Here is a 23,525-nt window from a genome sequence, read left to right on the forward strand (position 1 = left end):
GCTAGATTACAAGTGGCTGGTTATTGCTATTGCAGTAGCAATTACCACTCAGAAAATTAACCAGAGATCACAAAATAGAGGGTATTATAGTTTTTTATTAACTAAAAATGTAGTTTTTTTTAAATAGAAAACAACAACTGTACTAGGCAGTTTTAAGAGGTTAAAGTTGGCGGGTGTGGGGTGTTAGAAAAAAAAACGGTGTCTTTACATTGCAGTCTATGGGAACTGAGTGTTCACCAGTAAATATATATGTATATGCTTATATACATATATATGTATGTATTAATATGTGTATATACTAGTTTTCATTTCTAAAAGAGGTACTTAACACATGAAAAGTCGTTTTCGGGAGCTTCTCAGTTGAAAACTCATTTGTGGAGTTGAGATTTTTAACAAACGAAGTAGCATTGTAATCACTCAAGAAGCCAAAAACATTTTTGAGAGCAGATAAATTGTTATTGAGGCCTTAGTAATTTAAACTCATTAAAGCAAAAATACACACTCTAATGAATGGGAGCATGTAACTTTTGCAATAAAATATCCTTTTAAATTATTTTAAACCATTTCTTTTGTGCACAGTCTTTTGCAATATAGTGCTTAATTGCTGACATATGTGATAAATTGCAGTTGAATTTTTGGATTATGATATTTGACATGTCAAAACAATGAATGAAAATGTCTACGTAAGTCTGATAGTAACCTTTGTGGGTAATCTACAGGCACAGCTCGTGGAGTGGTTATCGCTACAGGGGACAGGACAGTGATGGGTCGTATCGCTACCCTGGCCTCTGGACTGGAGGTAGGAAAGACTCCAATAGCCAAGGAAATTGAACACTTCATTCACCTGATCACCGGTGTGGCTGTCTTCCTTGGTATCTCCTTCTTCGTTCTCTCTATCATTTTGGGCTATAGCTGGCTGGAGGCCGTCATCTTCCTTATCGGCATCATTGTGGCTAATGTACCAGAGGGGCTGCTGGCCACTGTCACTGTGAGTTTCTGGGGAAAAAAACCCTTGGTTATGAGTTCTATGGGGGAAGGTTTCAAATGACTGCTGCAGCGCAAGAGATGGAGCAGATTTATTTCTCGGTTATTACGTTTGTGTGAACCGCATCTGATAATTTATTCAAGCACGTTAAAATATCTGTGATAGAGAAAAGTGTAAATTCCTAATCAACCACTACTTAACACTTAGCTAATGTTCCAGGAAATTAGGATGACAAAGAAGCTCTACACTTTCTTTTGAGCAGTTAAATAAACATATTTCAAATTCTGGGGTTGATCATATCTATCATTTGATAATTATTATCATGTTAACGGCTGCTTTGTGAATGTTGATATGGTCACAATTAGACATTTTTATTAATTAATGGCATTAATTAATGGCATTTACGGGAAAACATTATCTTATACTTAATATGAGCCAGTCACATTTCTGTTGTCACATTTTAAATGTGTGATAATTATTACATTTATTGGGCTATTTTTCAATTATCAAATTCTACAGCTTAAAGGGACACTATACCCAAACATTTTCTTTCATGATTAAGGTAGAGAATATAATTTTAAACAACATTCCAATTTACTTCTATTACCTAATTTGCTTTATTCTTTAGATATACTTTAATGAAGAAATAGCAATGCACACAGTGAACCAATCACTGGAGGCATCTATGTGCAGCTACCAATCAGCAGCTACTAAGCATATCTAGATATGCTTTTCAGCAAAGCATATCAAGAGAATGAAGCAAAATAGATAATAAAAGTAAATTAGAAAGTTGTTTATAATTGCATGCTCTTTCTAAATCATGAAAGAAAAAAATTGGGTTTCATGTCCCTTTAAAGGTTTTGATAAACCCAACACTTTTTGACTTATTACTGAGTACCCCAAAAATTGTGATTATAAAATTTGTTATGCACTTGTTATAATGTACTGAACTTTGCCACTGTTATACTTTACTGTCCCTTTAAGTTTAGAAATTGTTACCTTTCTAAAACAAGCTCAACTGTGATCAAACCTTTTGCTTGATAAATTACTAAGTTAAAGGAATATAAAACCCCAACATTTTCCTTTGTGATTCAGTCAGAGCATAACATTTTAAAAATGATTCCAATTTACTTGTATTATCAAATTTGATCCATTCCTTTAGTATTCTTTGTTGAAGAGATACCTATACCTAGGTATGTGTTTGGAGCACTACATGACAGGGAATAGTGCTGGCATCTAGTGAGCTTACATCCCTGCTTTTCAACAAAAGATACCAATAGAACAAAGACAAGGTAAGTCCTTCTTACCTATGTAGGGATCTTTTGTTTCAGTGGCAATAATATGATGGGACAACCGTAGCGAATTGCTCCATAACTGCACTCAAACCACTAATAGACTTTACTTGTAACAATGAATTTGTAGGCAGTATTCGAAGGGGCTTGGTGGTCTATCCCCTTTTTATACTTATTTTCCTTTAAGGTGGTCATATACGAGTGTGTGATATACTCAAAGATATTAGTTTTAATTTAAACCTATTGAAAGTTATGTCTTCCTATTAGTCTATCATTTCTCAGTGACAAACCTGTGCTCCAGTTCAGATATCCTCAAAATGTGGACTGTTAGGGAGGCCTGAGTACAGGTTTGAAAGCCAAAGAGATAGAGAATGCAGTCTTAAACAACTTTCTAATTTACTTCTATTATCATTTTTTCTTCATTCTCTTGATATCTTTTGTTGAAAAGCATAGACATATGCTTAGGAGCCGGCCCATTTCTGGAGCACTATATGGCAGCAGTTTTGCAACAAAGTTATCCATTGGCAAGAGCACTAGATAGCAGCACTATTTACTGCCATATGTAGTGCTCCAGGTGCCTACCCAGGTATCTCTTCAACACAGAATATCATGGGAACAAACAAATTTGATTATAGAAATAAATTGAAAACTTTTTTTAAAAGGATACGCTCTGAATCACAAAAGAAAATGTGTGGGTTTCCCTTTTATGTACAATGTAAACATTGTGAGCTGTTTTGTTTCAAAATATGCAGCGATCTTATTGCACTGCTAGAGAAGTTGTGTATGCTAGACTAGTAGATCATCCATGGTAAACTATGCTGAAAATAGTATCATTTGATTCTTAGATGCTTAAAAAAAGTTTCTGCGTGATTTCTGTCACATTCCTTCTTCCCTGCAAGATTCATACTATAGAGCTGCATTACTTTCTATGGGAGGCAGTTTGCCATTTGCCTGGGCTTTTAGGTACAGCAATCTTTTTTAGATCATTAAGCAAGGGGGAAGTATTGGTGTGATGATGTCACTCTATGCTGGTGACGCCACAAAGGCATAAATCTTCTCAGTTACAATCTTTTTTAATATCTTGACATATTAACATATACAGATGACGTTCACCTCTTTAAATATAAAGGAACAACAATCATAATTCAGACAAGGTGTTCCATTTATGACTTGATAAATATCTGATTATCTGTAAGCTTTGCAAATAATATATGACGCCTATGCATGTAAATCAGTTTCAATATTGTTAAACTGATTTATTAATCCTTATGGTTCCAAAGATGAGTGAATGACTATAGTTTAAAGCGAGACCCTAGCTAGACCATCGCAGGTCTGTTCTTCATGACTTTAGTACAGATCTGTCATGGAATCAGGCATACTAAGCAAGCATATAAAACGGGCATGATCTGTTTTAGAGCCCTACTATAAACTTTACAATTAGATTTGAGCATATCTTTGCCAATCAATAAGTAGTGATACAACTGAGTGATGAATGAAAAGTTAATGTACTGCTTTTGTTGCACCCAGGTGTGTCTTACTCTAACTGCCAAGCGCATGGCCAGGAAGAACTGTTTGGTTAAGAATCTTGAAGCTGTAGAAACCCTGGGATCTACCTCTACTATCTGCTCTGATAAGACTGGGACCCTCACTCAGAACCGTATGACTGTTGCTCATATGTGGTTTGATAACCAAATCCATGAAGCTGACACCACAGAGGACCAGTCAGGTGAGGGAGCATGAATTTAATGTAACACACATATAGTCTGTACATGTTACATTTATGTTACTAGGGTTTTACAGTAAATTCTGTTTCCCTTCAATCTACCTGTGTTGTCTCAACATCATGTTTTTCTTTTTCCATCTCATATGTTTTCTGTTTTTCATCTTCTGTTCAGTGTTTTGTTTTGTTTTTTCAAGTATAATTTTTATTGAGGCATTAATATTAGTACAAATAAAACAGGTACATAATCATAAGACATATTTAGGTGATTCTATTAATGTTATATAGTATTACAGAATTAAGTGAGATAATGTCTTACTAGTGTCCCTTTTCCTCTTTTTGAAGGGGTGTTGCTGGGATAGAGGAAAGGAGCAACAGTCAAAAATATAATTCCTCAGTTTTCTTATTTAACATATGTGACTGAGGACCATGATAGGCTATGTAATTTTTTGCAAACCATGTACTGTACATGGTTTATATTAAGTCCTCTTGTCAAACAGTTCATAGGTGTGAGGTTTAACTTGGTGGAACATATAATCTTGAGAGCTTAGGTTACATAGCTCTTCTAACTTTTATGATTGATCAAGAATAAAAGCAATATACAGGTATGATTTCAAGTGTCCAGAAATCAGGGGTTGAAAGGAAAAGAGAGAGAGAGAAAAAAGGGGGGGGAGGTGGTCAGATTCAGGCTGTAACATTTTTAGGATTGGGGGTGTGCGCAAGAGCTTCCCAGGGGGCCCAGATTTCTGAATGGAGATCTAATATTCCTCTGTTCAGGAATACTGCCTCTTCCATTGTTCTAATATAGGATAACAGCTCAATGACTTTGTGCAGTGAGGCAGATGTTTGCTGCTTCCAATGTCTCGCTATTACTAGCTTGGTTGCCATTAAAATATAGATAAAGAGGTATTTTCGAGCCTTAGGCATTTTGGGGATGTCTAAGTGTAATAGGTAGGTCTCGGGCCTTTATCAGCTGGTAGTGAGAGCTGTGTACACAAGCAGAGTATCTCCGACCATAGTTGCTTAATATTTGGGCACCTCCACCAGATATGGTTATCATCTCCTCTGTCACCACAGTTTCTCCAGCATAGCACTGGGTGGTTAGGGGATATTCTGTGTAGTCTGCTTGGGACCCAGTGCCACCTTGTAAGTAATTTGTAATACAGCTCAAAGAGTTTTATGCAGTGTATGGCTCGTCTGTTGTAGGTGATGGCCAACGTCCACTGTTTAGGGAGGATATCTTTCTGTAAGTCTGCTTACCATGCAATAATGCTGTGAGTTATTGTAATAGAGAGGCAGTTTAGTAAGTATTGGTAGTGCATCGTTAATGGTTTATGACCTTGTAAACCTGTCTTCCATCATTATCGCATTTTGTAGTGCAAATGGTTGCGAGCAAAAACCCAATCCTTTAACCCTGGCAGTAGGATTGGAGTAGAGGTCTCTGAAGGGTTTAGGTAGCCCCACTGTCTCCAGCACCACTGTCAGGTACTCCCACCGAACCCTGTCAAACGCCTTTCCTGCGTCAAACAACAGGGTCAGGAGGGGTCTCTGCAGTCTATCTGTCTCTGTAAATATATTGAGTAGTCATCTTGTACTGTCAGTGCCTTGATGGTTGGTAAAAAAAATCTACTTGGTCTCTATGTATCACATCTGGAAGGATTGGATTCAGTCTATTTGCCCAAATTTTGGTGAAGATCTTAATGTCCGTGTTAATCAACAAAATAGGCCGGTAGCTCTGACAGTAGGAGGGGTATTTTCCCTCTTTTGGGATTGTCAGTATTGATGCTTCTAGGAACTCATGAGACAGGGAACCCGTCGCAAGAGTCCTAGAAAATAGTCTCTGTAGGTATGGGATCAGTATATTAGCATAAGTTTTGTAGAATAGGGGTGTATAGCCATCAGGGCCGGGGGTTTTATGGAGTTTAAGCATTTTAATGGCTATCTTAATCTCATGGTTAGTAAAAGGGTCCAAGAGGTGACTAGTCTTTTGCTCGTCTAGTTTCGGGAGGTTGAGTGAGGATAGAAAGTTTGATATGGCGTGACTATCTGTTTTTTTTAGTATCCGGATGGGAGTCAAGATTTTATAAGGAGCTATAGTAGGACATGAAAGCTTCACCTATGTCTTTAGGTACATGTACTATGTGATTTCCAGAGTGTATTTTCTGTATTCTAGTAGCTTTAGTACGTGCTCTAAGTTTGTTGGCTAGCATTCTATCTGCCCTGTTTCCTTGATAATAGAACAATTTCTTCCGTTTTAGTAGAGAATCTTGGATTCTGATTGTTTCTTTGGATGTGATTTCAGCCCTAATTTCCCCTATGTGGGAGGCTAAAGATGGGTTAGGTTTATTTTTATTCTTCTGCTCTAAATTCCTAAGTTCTCCAAATAGCTGGGCCAGTGTGGCTCCATTCTCTCCTTTCAGTTAGGTTTCTCTTTTAAGTAAAGTCCCTCTAATATATGCCTGCATGGAGGCCCACAAGGTGTCATTGGTTATCTGTCCATTGTCATTAAGTTGAAAGTATTCTTTTAAGTCAGTTTCTGTCTCCGAAGTCCAGGGTTTTTTAATTAAGTAGTCTGCCAGTCGCCAAGATTGAGTAAGTCCAGCTGGAGTAGTAGGGTTTAAGATAACATTTACCATGTCATGGTCAGACCAAGGGCAGATCACTATCTTTGCTATTTTAACTTTGTCTAAAGTCCAGGGATCACTAAAAATTGTGACTATACGCAAGTATGAGTGATGTGGCATCAAATAAAATGTGTAATCACGTTCATGGTATTCCTAAATCTCTTAGAGAGTAGGACAGTTTTGGAGTCTGGTGGTGAGTCTTTGTGGGACCGTCTGTCACGCTGCCTCACATCGCCTCATCGCATAGCCACATCGCTCTGGCTGTTGCCAGGGAGGCTCTGGCTGTTGCCACTGATGCGGCGGTTCCTCTGAGCGTGTGACGATTACGTCATCGTCGCACGTCTCCTCCTTCCTGATGCCGGTCCTGGAGCTGTGATGCGAATCCTGCGCCTATGTAAGTCTCTCATTTTCCTGCTACCCCTGCCCAAGTATAGGTGTTACTTAGTGTGCTCCTGGGTGTTATTATTACTGTATGCTGGACTGATATACTGCTGATGAACTCTGTTTGTTTGACCACTCTGCCTGTTAACCCTTAAACTGCTGGACTGATATACTGCTGCTGAACTCTGTTTGTTTGACTACTCAGCCTGTTAACCCCTAAACTGCTGGATTGATATACTGCTGCTAAACTCTACTTGTCTGACCATTCTATTGGTTTATCCCTGAACTGTTATACTGTTGGATTTCCCTTGGTTGCTGTTTCCTGCCTGTTCCTTCTATTGGTTTTCCCCTGAACTGCCGGATTTCCTTCCTATTACTGCTAAGGGCTGCCCTGCCTACTGTGAGTACTATTTACCTCATTTTACAAACTTTCTCTGCTCTGGAATATTTTCTATCACTCCACTTGACGCCGGGATAAGAAAACTACTGGCCAAGTTTGGTTTGATAGAGGAATATCCCATGAGCATTACATTATACTTTGGCCATGGATCCGAATGAGGTTGCAAGAGCAGTCCATCTTCAGGGACAGATGCTGGAAACCCATACCGTACACTTGCAGAATGTGGACTCTAAACTAGAGGCTATATCCGCTATGCTCTCCGCATTGGTTGCAGAAAAGAATGCTACTCCTGTTGTTGCGCATCCAGTCACAGCTGCCAGTGCTGCATCCTCTTCCCCTGCTTACGGAAACATACCCAGATACCTTTGCCTGAAAAGTACGATGGTACTACTGACTGTAGCTGTTTACTTAACCAGTGCAGGCTGCACTTTCACAATGATCCTCACACCTTCCATTCTCATCAGTCAAAGGTCCCTTTATCATTTCTTTATTGAAAGACAAGTCCCTGGCCTTGGTCTCTCCCCTTTTGGAACAGAGTGCTCTACTCCTGAACTATGCTGATGCTTTCATTACTGCATTATCTTCTGTGTTTGGGACTTCTGGCCGTGCTTCTGCTGCAGAAAACTCTCTCTTGGATCTCGGTCAGAGCAATAGGACTGTGGCACAATATGCCATCGAGTTTCGCACCTTGGCACTTGAGACCAGTTGGGACAGTAGTGCCCTCAAGGCGGCCTTTAGGAGAGGTTTGCATGAACGCATCAAGGACGAACTTACTTATTGTGATGTTCCTTCTTCCCTGGATGAATTTATATCCCTTTGTATCAGTCTAGATTCTCGCTTCCAGTAGAGACAAGCTGAGAGAGACAGAATCCTTCCCTCTCGTCCTCTTACTCGTCCGGTATCTAGACTATCCTCTACCCCTTCAGCACCTCCAAACACCTCTGTAGAGGAACCCATGGATCTCTCCTCCATCAAGCCCTCTGAATCCGTAAGACAGAGAAGAAGGAGATTGAGAATATGTTTATATTGTGGTTATAATTCACACCAGCTTAAGAACTGTGATATTTTGCCGGGAAAAGCCAATGCTTAGAGGATAATACTGGGGTACCGCTAAGCGTGGTCACTACTAAATTCCTTATTCCTCTCGGATACTGGTACCTGTTACCCTGACCTTCCTTCAGAATTCTGTCCATGCTCAAGCCTTTGTTAATTCAGGGGCAGCTGGAAATTTTCTGGATCACTGTTTTATGATTCAGGCAAGGTTACCTCATCTGCAGAAAAGACATTATCTCAAAATAACTACTCTGGATGGCACTCCCCTTGGTTCAGGGTTAATCCATTTCAAATCAGCACCCCTAACCCTGACTGTGGGAATCCTTCATACCGAACAGTTGCAATTTGATGTCATTCATTCTCCAGCACAACCTGTCATCCTTGGTCTTCCTTGGCTTCGTATACACAATCCATAGTTCGACTGGAACAGTTGGCCTCCTGGGGTACATCCTGCTTTCACTCCTGCCTTGCTAAGGTTACTCCTCTGCTCCATATCCCCATAGCCAGTCTACAGACCACTTCAAGTCTTTCCTCAGTATATACGGATTTCACAGATGTGTTTGAATAAAAAGCAGCTGACATGCTGCCACCCCTCCATCCTTACGACTGCAAAATTGTCCTCTTTCCCGGAGACCCACTTCCTAAAGGGAGGACTTATCCACTCTCCAAAGCTGAAACCAGGTCCATGGAGGAGTATATTCAAGAGAACCTAGCTAAAGGTTTCATTCGCCCTTCCTCCTCTCCTGCCGGGGCTGGCTTCTTTTTTGTCAGTAAGAAGGATGGTGGGCTTAGACCCTGTATTGACTACAGGGCCTTAAACAGCATCACTATCAAGAATCGCTATTCCATTCCTTTATCACCAAGTTGGACCTTCGTGGGGCGTACAATCTGATCTGTATCTTCCCAGGGCATGAATGGAAGACCGCCTTCAATACAAGATCAGGGCATTACAAATACCTCGTAATGCCCTTTGGGCTGTGTAATGCCCCTGCAGTCTTCCAGACATTTGTCAACGATGTCTTCCATGACCTCCTCAATCGCACTATCATTGTCTACCTGGATGATATCCTTATTTCCTGCATGTTCTTGGTCCTTCTATTGGTTTCCCCCTGAACTGCTATACTGACGGATTTCCTTCCTATTACCGCTAAGGACTGCCCTGCCTACTGTGAGTACTGCTTGCCTCATTTTATAAACTTTCTCTGCTCTGGGATATTTTCTATCACTCCACTTGACGTCGGGATAAGAATACTACTGGCCAATTTTGGTTTGATAAAGGAATATTACATGAGCATTACACCTTCTATCTAATAAGGGGTCCGATGTGAAGTTAAAGTCTCCACCAATTAGAAGGGAGCTTCTTTTAATTTGTTCTACTTTGAGTAGTAGTTGTCTTAAGAATGTATCTTTGTGGTCATTGGGGGCGTAGACATTGACTAGTGTGTGCATACTATTATTCAGCTGGCATACAATTATTATATAACTGCCTTCCACATCTTGCTTCTTCTTCCAAGTATTGCTACTCCTCTCTCTTTTTTTGAGAAAGAAGCCTTTTCACAGGTCGGGTAAAGGGTAGACTTAAGCATATGTGGGGTGGAGTCTGTCCAGTGGGTCTCCTGTATGAATGCAACGTTTGACTTACATTTTTTCAGATATCGTAAGAGTAGGCTCCGCTTCGTCTGTGTATTCAGTTCATTGGTATTAAAGGTAAATAATGTTAGTGTAGCCATTTACTCATCTATTTTAAGTCTGTGTTAGTCAGAGATACCAGTCTGGAGGAGGGGAAAAAAAAGGGGGAGAGGGGGGAAGAGAGAAAAGAGTAAGGGAGGAGGAGAGGGAGGGGGGACAATTAGGTAGGGTGGAATCAGGAAACATATCTGCAGTAAGTAAATCATAGGTACATTCCATGAATATCACATAGTTTGAATGAGTGGTCAGCGCAAATTTGCACTGCCCGAGGTTGTCCTGGGGATACCATTGCTGGGTCCCCTGGGTAACACAGGAATAAGTATACATATATACATAAAGTGTGGTGGAGAAGGGCCTACTGTGGCATCATTATTTAAATGACCTTTAGTGCAAAAGTTGCCAAAGTCAATCCTATATGGGTGATGAAGGTCCTATTTCTAGGTTGGGATAGGCCTTAAAGTGAACATAAGTGCATGCCGATAGGTCTGGAAAGATCTGAACTTGTTCAAATGTTTCTGTGAGGGTTTTGGTCTTCATATCAATGCTGATGAGCTTGTTTTTAAAGGAGTAGTAGTGTAGCCTGAGTACCACATGTCTGGGCTTGTCTAAGGAAATATTACGTGGTCTGGCCAATCTTTGGGCTCTATCTATAAGCAGGTCAGTGTCAGATGCTTTTGGGATAAGTTCTGTAAAAAGCTATTTAAGTAGTTTTCTAGATCTGGAAGGAGCACAGTCTCTGGAGTGCCTCTGATCCACAAGTTGTTCCTCCTAGATCTTCTTCCAGATCTGCAAGCTTGGCCTCTAGTGAGGAAATTTGGGAGACTAAATCCTCAGAGTAGGATAAGAGGTTTGTGTGATCAATTATTAGGTCTTCTTGTTTCCTCTCCAAAACATCTGTTCTTTCTCCTATAGTTGCAATGTCTCTTTTTAAGTCAGCACATGACTTTTCAAACTTCTTTGACAGGGATTCATGATGGCCTGCTAAAAGATGTTTAATGGTATCAATCAGTGGTGAGGAATCCTCTGTTGTATCCACATTGTTATTGTGGGTTGGCAATAGTGAGGACCTTAAAGGGACAGTTTACTCAAACATTTTCTCCCCTTTAATTTGTTCCCAATGATCCACTTTACCTGCTGGAGTTTATTAAATTGTTTACAAGTAGCTCCTTTACCCTTATATTGGCATTTGAAATTGTTAATTTAGCATGTGGTATCCCCACCTATTCTGAAAGTTTGTGGCCGCGCGTACCAGCTATAGATAAGCTTTGTAAACACAGCCAGCAGAAGAAATTACACTCCCAGTGTGATAAAGCAGAGATAAGGTAATAAAATGTTGATTTTCCATTGTTCTCTCAAAGTATTGGTGATTGTTTTAAGGACAGATATAAGATAAAGAAGCAGGTATATGTGCACAATGTGATACAGTAATGAGATCTGATTATACCTACAAGCTCAACCCATTTTATTAGGCTGTGGCTACAAAACACAAAATCAGAGCTTTAATATACAGAAATAAACCTTAAAAAGCTAATTTTCATACATTTTTTACTCCGCAGTTGGTAAAAAAAGCTATTGTAAACACATTAAGGGAAAAACTATTTTACAGTATACTATCCCTTTAATTGGTTTTCAAAGCGGGTGTTAGAGTCAGAGAGGTCATCTTCTGATCCATCCTGTTGGATTGAAGAGGTGAGATGAAAGTGGTCAAGTACAGTTTTCTTTTGCGAATTAGATGGCTTTGTTTTCTTCCTCTGGTTATGTGCCATGTTTGGGGCAGTTTGTCTAGTAGGTGTGGAAGACATATAATGAGAATCTGTAGCAAGTGTAGGACTCAGCAGAGCTATATGTCTAATTGGCACTTTGACCAGTGGGTCTGGAATCCTGCCTGTAGCTTGGTGCAAGTATGTCAAGTATGTCAGCTATACATAAAATTAGATCAGGTTTACTCCATTAGTGTAGCTTATAGGCCTTAGAGTATTAGATGCTGTGGCCATACCCCTTCTCAGAGGCCCACATTTAGTTGGGCATAGGCGGCAGTTTAGGCAGGATGCCTATTATTAGTAGTATTTGCTTTTGTGCAGATGTACCCGTTAGGGTTGGCAGCACTCTCCTGGGGATTGTGCCTCCTATCAGCGAAGTGAGGAAAGGGTAAAGGGGATATGACCCACCTATAGCTGGTAGGTGGGAAAAGGAGGAGAGTGGATGCTCTGTAGTGCCTTCTGTTAAGATAAGCCGGGTGGGCCTATAGGGTATACGGCTGATAAAGCTGTTTTAGGATTGGGTATAAATTGCGGTGCCTGGAGGTAATCGCCTGATATTTTAAGTGGCTAAATCAGGGCTCAGGTTCTTGTAAATTGAGATAGTGTAGGGGCTAATGCAGAAATCAACTGGGTTGTAGGCCCACTTACCCTCTGTCTGGAATGAGCAGTGAAGTTAGGCCTAGCGGTGCGTCTTCCGGCCTTGTCGCACTAGCTAGGGCTTGAGCATCAAGAGAAAGCCTTATTTTTTAGTTTGTCTCACGCCCAGAGCGGGTCCCGGCCCTCCGGGCATAGCTAGATGGAATTAGTTTTGGATCCGGTCATGTGGATGACTGGTGCGGCAACTGTGGTGCTACCTCCAAGCGCTTCATGTCTGTCTGAAGTGTGTCCCTCTAGCTGCAGGCTAGAGGGACGGGCGGCAAATACCACTGGAGTCCTTCTGTAAACAGATGATCTGGTCTAGATTCCTGTCCTCACAATGTGAGCCGCTAGTAGGTGCAGGTCTTTGTCGGTCGTGAGAGGCTTATCTACAGATGAGAAGTGTGTGATCTATTGGATCAATCGGGCCTCAATGGATATGGCGCAGATGGTGTCCACTCCAGAGCGGAGCCCCGTCCCTCGGGAGTATAGTTAGCAGGTCTCCTCCGTAACTTAGCTAATAGGTGCTAAGCTGTCTGTAGAGTGCAGATGACAACAAATTTTAGAAAGATCAGGTTGTTTAGGTCAGGTTTTCAAACTTTTAGAGTATATGTCGGATGGAGCTATGAAGCACACATCCTTTCTCTTCAGTGTCTAGCTCCGCCCCCCCTTCTGTTTAATGTTTATCCGTTGCATTTCAAACATTGTAAATCCACACCATACTTTCTCTGTTTTGTTCTCTTTCATTTAATTTTGGACATTTTGGGCCAGATTACGAGTGGAGTGCTAATTAGCTGTGCTAGAAGTAAGCTCTTTGTGCTCTTTGGCTAAACTGTTTTCGTTTGAGTGCTAACCCGAGGAGCGCAAACAAAACAAAGTTAAAATATCATGTGCAAGTTCACGTATTCCCCCATAGAGGTCAATGGAGCAAAAAAAGTGGAAAAAAACTAACACCCTACTCGCGCGCAAACCCGTTTGCATATTCTCATGTGCGCTAACCCAACATGAAAATATTGCACATTCCAATGTTTTTCAAATAGAAGAATATGCTCTATTTATTCATAAATAAATATTTCTACATATATCTGATTTTTGTTGGTACAATATATATTTATACCTATATATATATATATATATATATATATATATATATATATATATATATATATATATATATATATATATATATATATATACATGAAAATATATAGGTATAGATATATACAGATATATATATATAGGAATATCTATTTAGAAATACTTAGAACATATTCCCTAATGTTTAGAACCTTGGAATGTGACATTTTTACCGCAAATACACAGTATAACACTTTATTAAATATGAATATTGCATAAATATGTTTTTTATGTTTCCATCTACTTTACTAAAAAGGGCACCAATGCACTAGGCCTACGTTTTTTGGAGATTTTTACTTTGCTTCATTTTCATTTTACCACTTCTCTCCAACCTTTTATTCCTATTGACACAATCCTGTTCCATATACACACTGTCTTCCCTACACTCTTCCCTCTTTTTCACCACTTGTTTCTCTCTCATCTTGATGATGAATGTATGCTCCCATCTTTATTTCAGGTGCATCATTTGATAAGAGTTCTCCTACCTGGGTGGCCTTGGCTCGCATAGCTGCTCTGTGTAACCGAGCTGTGTTCAAAGCAGGAAATGATAATATTCCTGTACTAAAGGTACATGCCACATCCCATCAGCTGTGTATCTCTGTGTTTTTATAGTTTGTTTTTTCTCTGTGTATAGCTGGGTTTATAAGAGAGTGTGAATCTTGATGTATCCTTATTTTCCAAGATAAGATCTTTAGCCTCACTGCTTTTTACCAGATTTTACTAAATATTAAACACTCAATAAAAAACATATTTCTAACTAAGACCCCTGATTGGCTGCAGTAGAACATAATTAAGATAATTGGAAATTGATCACAAAGTCATATGACAATTTCAGATAAATTACCCTTTAAGTGATGGTACCCCTAGACATTTGAATTCTTTGTTTATTAACAAATTTTGCCTTGGGTGACAGTGTTTGTGGGTACGTCATTGCATGTTGATGTCTGTATTACACTGTGTTGTGTATGTTACTCATGATATGTTGGTATATATGACAGTGTGTGTCACTATGTATGTCATGGGGTGGTTTGTAGTATGTAACTAGTATTCAAAGTGAAGTTGGATAATATTAAGAAAGGACAGAAATGAGTCTGCTATTTAATCAGACATAATGTCACGTTAATACAATAAATATCTGGCAATAGTATATTAAGTGGCAGTACTTACAGGCAGCATATTATATGGTGGTACCAAGAGGTTAACTTCAGATGGAAATAAGCAGGCTAAGAATATTAAAAAAAACATCTTATTAGTAGGGATGGGCGAATGTTTTGCAACATTCGAAAAATGAAACGAATTTTAACACATTCATTTGTTCAAATCGAATTTCGAATGTTTACATAACATTCTAGCATTCGATTTTCAAATGTTCGGTTTCAAATTTTACGATTACATTCGAAAATATTAGTTTCGAAAAAATTTGAATTTATATTTGTAATAGTATTTCTAATGTTTTCTTTAAATGTAATATTCTAATTATGGAATATTCTATATAGAAACATTCAAAATTATATATATGTATCTATTATGTATCAATTTACTAGATTCCCTACCACATGAGCTATTGAACTTCTGAATAGTATTTGTTAAATAGAATGTTTAATTCGAAATTTCGAATGTGGACATTTGATATAATTATAAACATTCGAATTCGAAAGTGACATTCGAAAACTGTAAATAGCATTCGATTAGAATTTTTAAGAATATTCGTTCTTATCAACATTCGGATTTATAATTCGAATTTCGGTAATTACATTCGTTCTAACATTCGAATTCGGAAATTTACACATTCGCCCATCCCTACTTATTAGCAGTGTTCCCTCTAAAGGCCAGTTTTGTGAGCAGTCCAGCAGTGAAACAGTTAATAAGGGAACCATAAATTGCAGTCTGCATTTTGTAGTGTTTGCTAATTGCTCTAATTAACTGTTGGGATGCTCACAAAACTGGCCTAAGAGGGAGCACTGCTTATTAGTTAATGGGGCATTCCAACATAATCTTAAAACAGAGTAATTTTCACCATTAACATCAAAAGTGTAGTGATTTAGGCCCATGAAATCTTCATAAATTGCATACTGGACATACCACAAATGCATAGATTCTGACCATGGATAACAACCTGAAAGCCCATCTAGTCTTCTCATTCTACAAATGAGTCCTGAACTTGCTACTCTTCCGTCTGTAATTGCATAAAACACTTTTGATGCCAAATCCTGCTGCCTTGCAGAGATATTAAAGGGACATAATACTCATATGCTAAATCACTTGAAACTGATGCAGCATAACTGTAAAAAGCTGACAGGAAAATATCACCTGAGCATCTCTATGTAAAAAAGGAAGATATTTTACCTCAAAATTTCCTCAGCGCAGCAGAGTAAGTTCTGTGTAAAAAGTTATACTCAGCGGCAGCCCAGCTGCAGGTTAAAAAAAAAATATGAAGAAATGAACAGCAGCCAATCAGCATCAGCAGTGCTGAGGTCATGAACTCTTTTACTGTGATCTCATGAGATTTCACTTAACACTCATGAGATTTCATTGTAAGCTTCCTTACACTGAATAGGGAAATAAGATGAGTGTGCACGAAAGCTCGCTCCTTCCGCTGTCCCGGGAGAGACCTACTGATTTGTTGCTTAGAAGTCCTTTAAAATGGGATGTGGCTACTGAGAAACTTTTGAGGTAAAATATCTTCCTTTTTTACATAGAGATGTCTAGGTGATATTTTCTAGTCAGCTTTTTACAGCTATACTGCATCACTTTCAAGTGTTTAAACATTTGGGTATTATGGCCCTTTAATAAATAATTAAGATATTTTACATTGTATGCACCACCACAGTTAAAGGGATACTAAACCCAAAGCTTTTATTTCATGATTCAGATAGAGCATGCAATTTTAAGCAACTTTCTAATTTACTCCTATTATCAATTTTTCTTCATTCTCTTGCTATCTTTATTGGAAAAAAAAAGCAGGAATGTGACCATGTTCTAGAGCTAGAAAAACTACATTAAACTTTTGTAGGTAAACAAGACTTTATTTCAGACGTTTTATACATTTGGGAACAAAGACACACAACTTGAGACGATGAGACACTATACAATAACACAAATAATTATGTTATATTAATTGCACAAAATGGATACTGGTTACTCTATATTTTTGTAATAGAAAGTACAATATTGATATTCATTGTATTTATTCAAATTGATAAACCTTGCTTAAAGTAAAAGAACTCTGTTCAATAGAAAAAGCCAGTTCCTAACTGGATATACACGCGGGAACCCACGTCACCCTGACGTGCCCAGGAAAGTTCTCCCCGAACTTTAGGCCTACCGAGACTTATCAAATCTGATCGGAGCACTTTACTTAAAGTTGTTTTTTGTTCTGTTATGCTTTGTTGAAAATGTTAATTATCTTACAATGTATCTATGACATTAAAATCAATAAAACATTTAAATGGTAAAAAAAAAAAAAGCAGGAATGTATAACTTAGGAGCCGGCCCATTTTTGGTTCAGAACCTGTGTTATGCTTGCTTATTGGTGGCTACATGAACGTAAAATTGTCCGACTCCTAAGCCTGCATTCCTGCTTTTCAAATAAAGATACAAAGAGAATGAAGAAAAAATTATAGTAGGGGTAAATTAGAAAGTTTCTTAAAATTGCATGCTCTATCTGAATCATGAAAGAAAACAATTTGGGTTTAGTATCCCTTTAAGCCTTAATGAAATCTGACATGCTTTAACATTAGTATTGAATTTATAAAACATGATGGAAATAGTATAATGTACTGGAAGATAGTCTGAATACTGAATTTAGAATACAATTATTTTTATCATTTGTCTTTCTGTCTTGCTCTCTACAGCCTTTGATAAATGTGCTTGCAAAATGAAAAAATTGACCTACACCAAGATTCACACATATCTCTTAGTGATTATATTATCTGTGTAGTTACTTGGCAGTTCTTTTAGAGAACTAATAGAATTCCGTGTCACCATGGTGCTGTTTTTACAGAGGGACGTGGCTGGGGATGCCTCAGAATCTGCTCTCCTGAAGTGCATTGAGTTGTCCTGTGGGTCTGTCAAGCATATGAGAGAAAAGTACAAGAAAGTGGCCGAGATCCCCTTTAACTCCACCAATAAATACCAGGTTAGTCTGAAACAGACCCTTAAGTCTTTGTTTTCCTGATGTCTGTTCATTTTTAAGTTGATTGTCACACAAAATCATTTTTTTTTGGGGGGGGGGCAAAAAACAGATAAAAGTAAGTTGTGGATCTAGGAGGGGGATGCACCCTCTTTCATTACTTTAGCTCTACCAAATCACAAAGGTGCCAATGACCTAAATTTGCAGCTCCTTTATTTTAAGTTAAGTTTAAGTAAGTCGGGCTGGGCTGGTATTACGGGTTGAAAATAAAAACGTATCACTCCAGTGCTAACCTGACTCGTGCAAAAAGCCAAAGTTAAAATTTTGCTAGCATGATAACCTACTGCCCCATAGAAGTCAATGGAGCAAAAAAAGTAAAAACAAAAACATAACACTCTACTCGCACGCTAACCCGAATCACCATAAGCCCCTAGTGTAATAACCCTTAAACCGTGACATAGCCCACCGCAAAGTCCCCACTACAATATTAACCCCTAATCCTCCATGCCCCAACATCGCAAAGTCTAAACTACACTATTGCAAACTAAACATCTGTTTGTCTCTCTTGTCTGTGTGTCTGCCATTCGTATGGATTTTGTGTATTTTGTCAAGCCCAATAAAGGACCATTTTTATTAGTTTCACACCAGTAGTGCCTGCATCTTTTTTGTTCATAAACATCTACACTATTAACCCCTAAACCGCCACACACCCATATCGCAAACTAAACATCTACACTATAAACCCCTAAACCACCACCACCCCACACTACAAACTAAACAGCTACACTATTAACTCCTAAACAGCCACACCCTCACATCGCAAACTAAACATCTATGCAATTAACTCCTAAACCGCCAACCCACAACCACAAACTAAAACACTAACATCTAAACCCCCTAACCTAACACCCCCAAAATAAACTACCCCTACCTTTACCAAACAAAAACCTAACTACCTTTAAAAAAAAAAACTTACCTGTGAAATAAAAAAAAACCTAATGTTACCTTTTTAAAATAAAAAATCCTAACATTACCAAAAAAAATTACTGTAAAAAAAATAAAACCTACCATTGCAAAAAACAACAACGATCTACCATTACTAAAATAAGAAAACTAACATTGCAAAAAATAACAACGTAATTACCAAAAATAAAAAATAGATTTACACCTATTCTAATACCCCAAAATAAAAAAACACCCCAAAATTTTACAACTAAACAACAAATAGCCCTTAAAAGCCCTTAAAGCGATTCAGGTTTTTTTTCTAACATTAACCCCTCACCTCAACCCCAAAATAAAAAAAACTATCTAAAAAAAACTAATCTACAAAGTTCCCCGAAAAGGGCATCCAGCTCTTTTGCAGCCCATATAAAAAAAAATTCTTAATCTTAGAACCCCCCCCCCCCCCAAAAAAAACTATCACTAAACCCCAAGATGGTACTTACCTAAGATAATGGTGGCGGCACTCCATCTTCATCATCTTCTTATCTTCATCCCGGTGGCAGCAGTGATGGTGGCTGCGGAGACAGTGGTCCTAATCTTCAGAGCTGTAGAATATACATATATGCATTTGTGATTGGCTGTTGGTTGTCACATGATACAGGAGGAGTGAAAATAGACATAACCGAAATTTGTCTTAAAAAAAATCTACTACTCATTTGAAGTTCAGACTAAATGCTTCTGCATTGTCTTTTTATCATGCATTTGTTTATTGTGCAAATCTACTGTATTTATTGGTCCTTTAAGCCATATCTTATTGTGTTGTTTCATCTGTATTTAGCCAAAAACTTGCTTGGTTAAAGAAATGCAAATTATTTTGGGGAATCTTACTACAGTGCAAGGAGTATCACCTTTGGTATTCATCATCTACCATGTTTATTTTTTCATAGCTTTCCATTCATGAGACAGACGATCCTGATGATAACCGTTACCTTTTGGTGATGAAGGGTGCACCAGAGAGGATTCTGGATAACTGTTCCACCATCTTAGTTCAGGGCAAAGAGCAGCCACTTGATGAAGAGCTTAAAGAGGCTTTCCAGAACGCATATCTAGAATTGGGCGGCCTGGGAGAGAGAGTGCTGGGTATGTATAGAAATATATTGGATGGCTGGCTGTTAGAAAGTTGTTGCACTTAAGTGCAGATTGTTTTAATAATGGAAATAAATTGTACTGTATTAATTGCAAGACTTCTACAAGAAGACTTCTGGGTTATGCATATGAGTAGGCCCAAATATAAAATAGAGTTTGGGGTATGTAAAAGGGAGAGAAGAAGAAACGAGTACAAGTGATTGCTTTATCTAGAAAAGAACAAAAGAAGGAAATGTTGGAAAGTTGTGATAGAGACTGCTGCATAAGCATAGGGGATATGGAAACAGAAAGCACTAGAGCTCTTTCTGTGGAGATCGTGTATGGGCAATAGAGACTTGGCATGAATGAGTTATGGGGGGTCTGAAGACAATGAGACAATGAATGACACATATGGTGAATATATGAGGAACGAGTTGTGAGTATGGAAAATCTTGAAAGAATGAATGATGGGTATGGATAATCTGTAGAATCTGTGAGGAATGAGTAGTATGAAGAATAAAAGAGGAATGATTACTCGGTGTGGAGAATCTGCGAGGAATGAATGCTAGGTCTGAAGAATATATGTGGAATGGGTGTGGAGAATCTTTGAGGAACGAGTGCTATTTATGGACAAGCTGTTGGTTATGAGTGCTATGTATGGAGCATAGGTGAGGAACGGCTGCTAGGCATGGAAAATCTGTGAGAAACGAGTGCAAGCTATGGGCAAGCTGTGGGTTATGAGTGCTATATATGGAGAATAGGTGAGGAACGGGTGCTAGGTATGGACAAGCTGTGGGTTATGAGTGCTATGTATGGAGAATAGGTAAGGAACGGGTGCTAGGTATGAAAATTCTGTGAGAAACAAGTGCTAGATATGGAGAATCTGTGAGGAATGAGTGCTAGGTATGGACAAGATGTAGGATATGAATACTATATATGGAGAATAGGTGAGGAACGAGTGCTAGGTATGAACAAGCTATGGGATATGAGTAGTAGGTATAGAGAATCTATGAGTAACGAGTGCTAGGTATGGACAAGCTGTGGGATATGAGTGCTATATATGGAGAATATGTGAGGAATGGGTGCTAAGTATGGAAAATCTGTGAGGAATGAATGCTAGATATGGATACTCTGAGAGGAACGAGTGCTAGGTATGGACAAGCTGTGGGATATGAGTACTGTGTATGGAGAATAGGTGAGGAACGAGTGCTGGGTATTATATTTTGTTTTGCATTAAATTGAATGCATCACTTTCCTGTCCTTTTAATAACAAACTTAGAAACAAAAACCTGCAAGATGTTGGGGTTCCCTCTTCAGGCTTTGGCTAGAATTCATACTCACATACCTTGTATAGCAGCTCGGGTGATTTTTGGGGGTAGATTTTTTTTAATGGATTCAAATAATGCTGTCAGATTATCTCCATACAAGCCTATGATATGAGTGCATTTAAAAGCTTGAGATAAGTGGATTATTTCAGGGTTTTCTAATGGATTGGAACTGTGTAAGATTTGAAAGCTCAGCAGAAAACTATGCAAGGTACTTTGGACTGGAATTATGATGTATTGAATGGGGATGTTTGTCAGCCATTAAGAGGCACTACAGGGAGTTCAGAATTATTAGGCAAATGAGTATTTTGACCACATCATCCTCTTTATGCATGTTGTCTTACTCCAAGCTGTATAGGCTCGAAAGCCTACTACCAATTAAGCATATTAGGTGATGTGCATCTCTGTAATGAGAAGGGGTGTGGTCTAATGACATCAACACCCTATATCAGGTGTGCATAATTATTAGGCAACTTCCTTTCCTTTGGCAAAATGGGTCAAAAGAAGGACTTGACAGGCTCAGAAAAGTCAAAAATAGTGAGATATATTGCAGAGGGATGCAGCACTCTTAAAATTGCAAAGCTTCTGAAGCGTGATCATCGAACAATCAAGCGTTTAATTCAAAATAGTCAACAGGGTCGCAAGAAGCGTGTGGAAAAACCAAGGCGCAAAATAACTGCCCATGAACTGAGAAAAGTCAAGCGTGCAGCTGCCAAGATGCCACTTGCCACCAGTTTGGCCATATTTCAGAGCTGCAACATCACTGGAGTGCCCAAAAGCACAAGGTGTGCAATACTCAGAGACATGGCCAAGGTAAGAAAGGCTGAAAGACGACCACCACTGAACAAGACACACAAGCTGAAACGTCAAGACTGGGCCAAGAAATATCTCAAGACTGATTTTTCTAAGGTTTTATGGACTGATGAAATGAGAGTGAGTCTTGATGGGCCAGATGGATGGGCCCGTGGCTGGATTGGTAAAGGGCAGAGAGCTCCAGTCTGACTCAGACGCCAGCAAGGTGGAGGTGGAGTACTGGTTTGGGCTGGTATCATCAAAGATGAGCTTGTGGGGCCTTTTTGGGTTGAGGATGGAGTCAAGCTCAACTCCCAGTCCTACTGCCAGTTTCTGGAAGACACCTTCTTCAAGCAGTGGTACAGGAATAAGTCTGCATCCTTCATGAAAAACATGATTTTCATGCAGGACAATGCTCCATCACACGCGTCCAAGTACTCCACAGCGTGGCTGGCAAGAAAGGGTATAAAAGAAGAAAATCTAATGACATGGCCTCCTTGTTCACCTGATCTGAACCCCATTGAGAACCTGTGGTCCATCATCAAATGTGAGATTTACAAGGAGGGAAAACAGTAGACCTCTCTGAACAGTGTCTGGGAGGCTGTGGTTGCTGCTGCACGCAATGTTGATTGGTGAACAGATCAAAACACTGACAGAATCCATGGATGGCAGGCTTTTGAGTGTCCTTGCAAAGAAAGGTGGCTATATTGGTCACTGATTTGTTTTTGTTTTGTTTTTGAATGTCAGAAATTTATATTTGTGAATGTTGAGATGTTATATTGGTTTCACTGGTAAAAATAAATAATTGAAATGGGTATATATTTGTTTTTTGTTAAGTTGCCTAATAATTATGCACAGTAATAGTCACCTGCACACACAGATATCCCCCTAAAATAGCTATAACTAAAAACAAACTAAAAACTACTTCCAAAACTATTTAGCTTTGATATTAATGAGTTTTTTGGGTTCATTGAGAACATGGTTGTTGTTCAATAATAAAATTAATCCTCAAAAATACAACTTGCCTAATAATTCTGCACTCCCTGTATTGTCCTTATTTATTTATTTTTTCTCTTTCTTAGTTTTGCCATTAACAGTATTGTCCTTACACTATTTTTGCTATATTGTTTATTAAATAAAGTTTTTTTTAAGTTTAGCATTGACCAGATAATGCTACACATTATTTTTCTACACCTAAATAATACATCACTATTTGCTTTGGTTAAACATAGAACAAAAAATTTGACAGATCTCACCCTCCTCCCTGGGAAGTCCCTAATCTTTGTGTCTCTCACCCACAAACTCCTGTTGTAGATGTCCTCCCACGCTGCAGATGGAGGCTCAGTCAGGGAAACTACAGCATTTAGCATTCTCAGCTGTCAAAGCGATGGTCTAAATGTAAAAGGGAAAGGGTTTCTACATTATGTTTTTTTTATTATTAGAGGAAACTAGTGTCTTGGTTCCTTTAATCCAGGGGTCTCAAACTCAAAGTATCTGGGGGCCATTGGTCAAGTGTTCTTCTCCCATGGGGG

The 23,525-nt window shown here is 38.8% G+C and overlaps 1 protein-coding gene and 1 long non-coding RNA gene across 3 annotated transcripts in view; one reads left to right on the forward strand and one right to left on the reverse strand.

The window, feature by feature from the left end:
* The window catches only part of ATP1A3 (ATPase Na+/K+ transporting subunit alpha 3), a 103,983-nt gene that overhangs the window by 48,264 nt on the left and 32,194 nt on the right, over nucleotides 1–23,525 (forward strand). For both annotated transcript variants that reach the window (XM_053691039.1, XM_053691040.1), the window contains exons 8-12: nucleotides 720–988; nucleotides 3,805–4,003; nucleotides 14,135–14,244; nucleotides 17,681–17,815; nucleotides 19,699–19,891. In XM_053691039.1, the coding sequence (XP_053547014.1) occupies nucleotides 720–988; nucleotides 3,805–4,003; nucleotides 14,135–14,244; nucleotides 17,681–17,815; nucleotides 19,699–19,891 (906 nt within the window). The remainder of the gene's footprint in view (nucleotides 1–719; nucleotides 989–3,804; nucleotides 4,004–14,134; nucleotides 14,245–17,680; nucleotides 17,816–19,698; nucleotides 19,892–23,525) is intronic.
* Nucleotides 863–23,374, reverse strand: LOC128638912 (uncharacterized). Its single transcript, XR_008399129.1, has 3 exons — nucleotides 23,289–23,374; nucleotides 19,255–19,356; nucleotides 863–996 (listed from the first exon to the last, which is right to left on the reverse strand). It is a non-coding gene; the product is annotated as an uncharacterized LOC128638912 (long non-coding RNA).

Source organism: Bombina bombina, chromosome 8 (assembly GCF_027579735.1).
Source record: "Bombina bombina isolate aBomBom1 chromosome 8, aBomBom1.pri, whole genome shotgun sequence".
Lineage (NCBI taxonomy): Eukaryota > Metazoa > Chordata > Amphibia > Anura > Bombinatoridae > Bombina > Bombina bombina.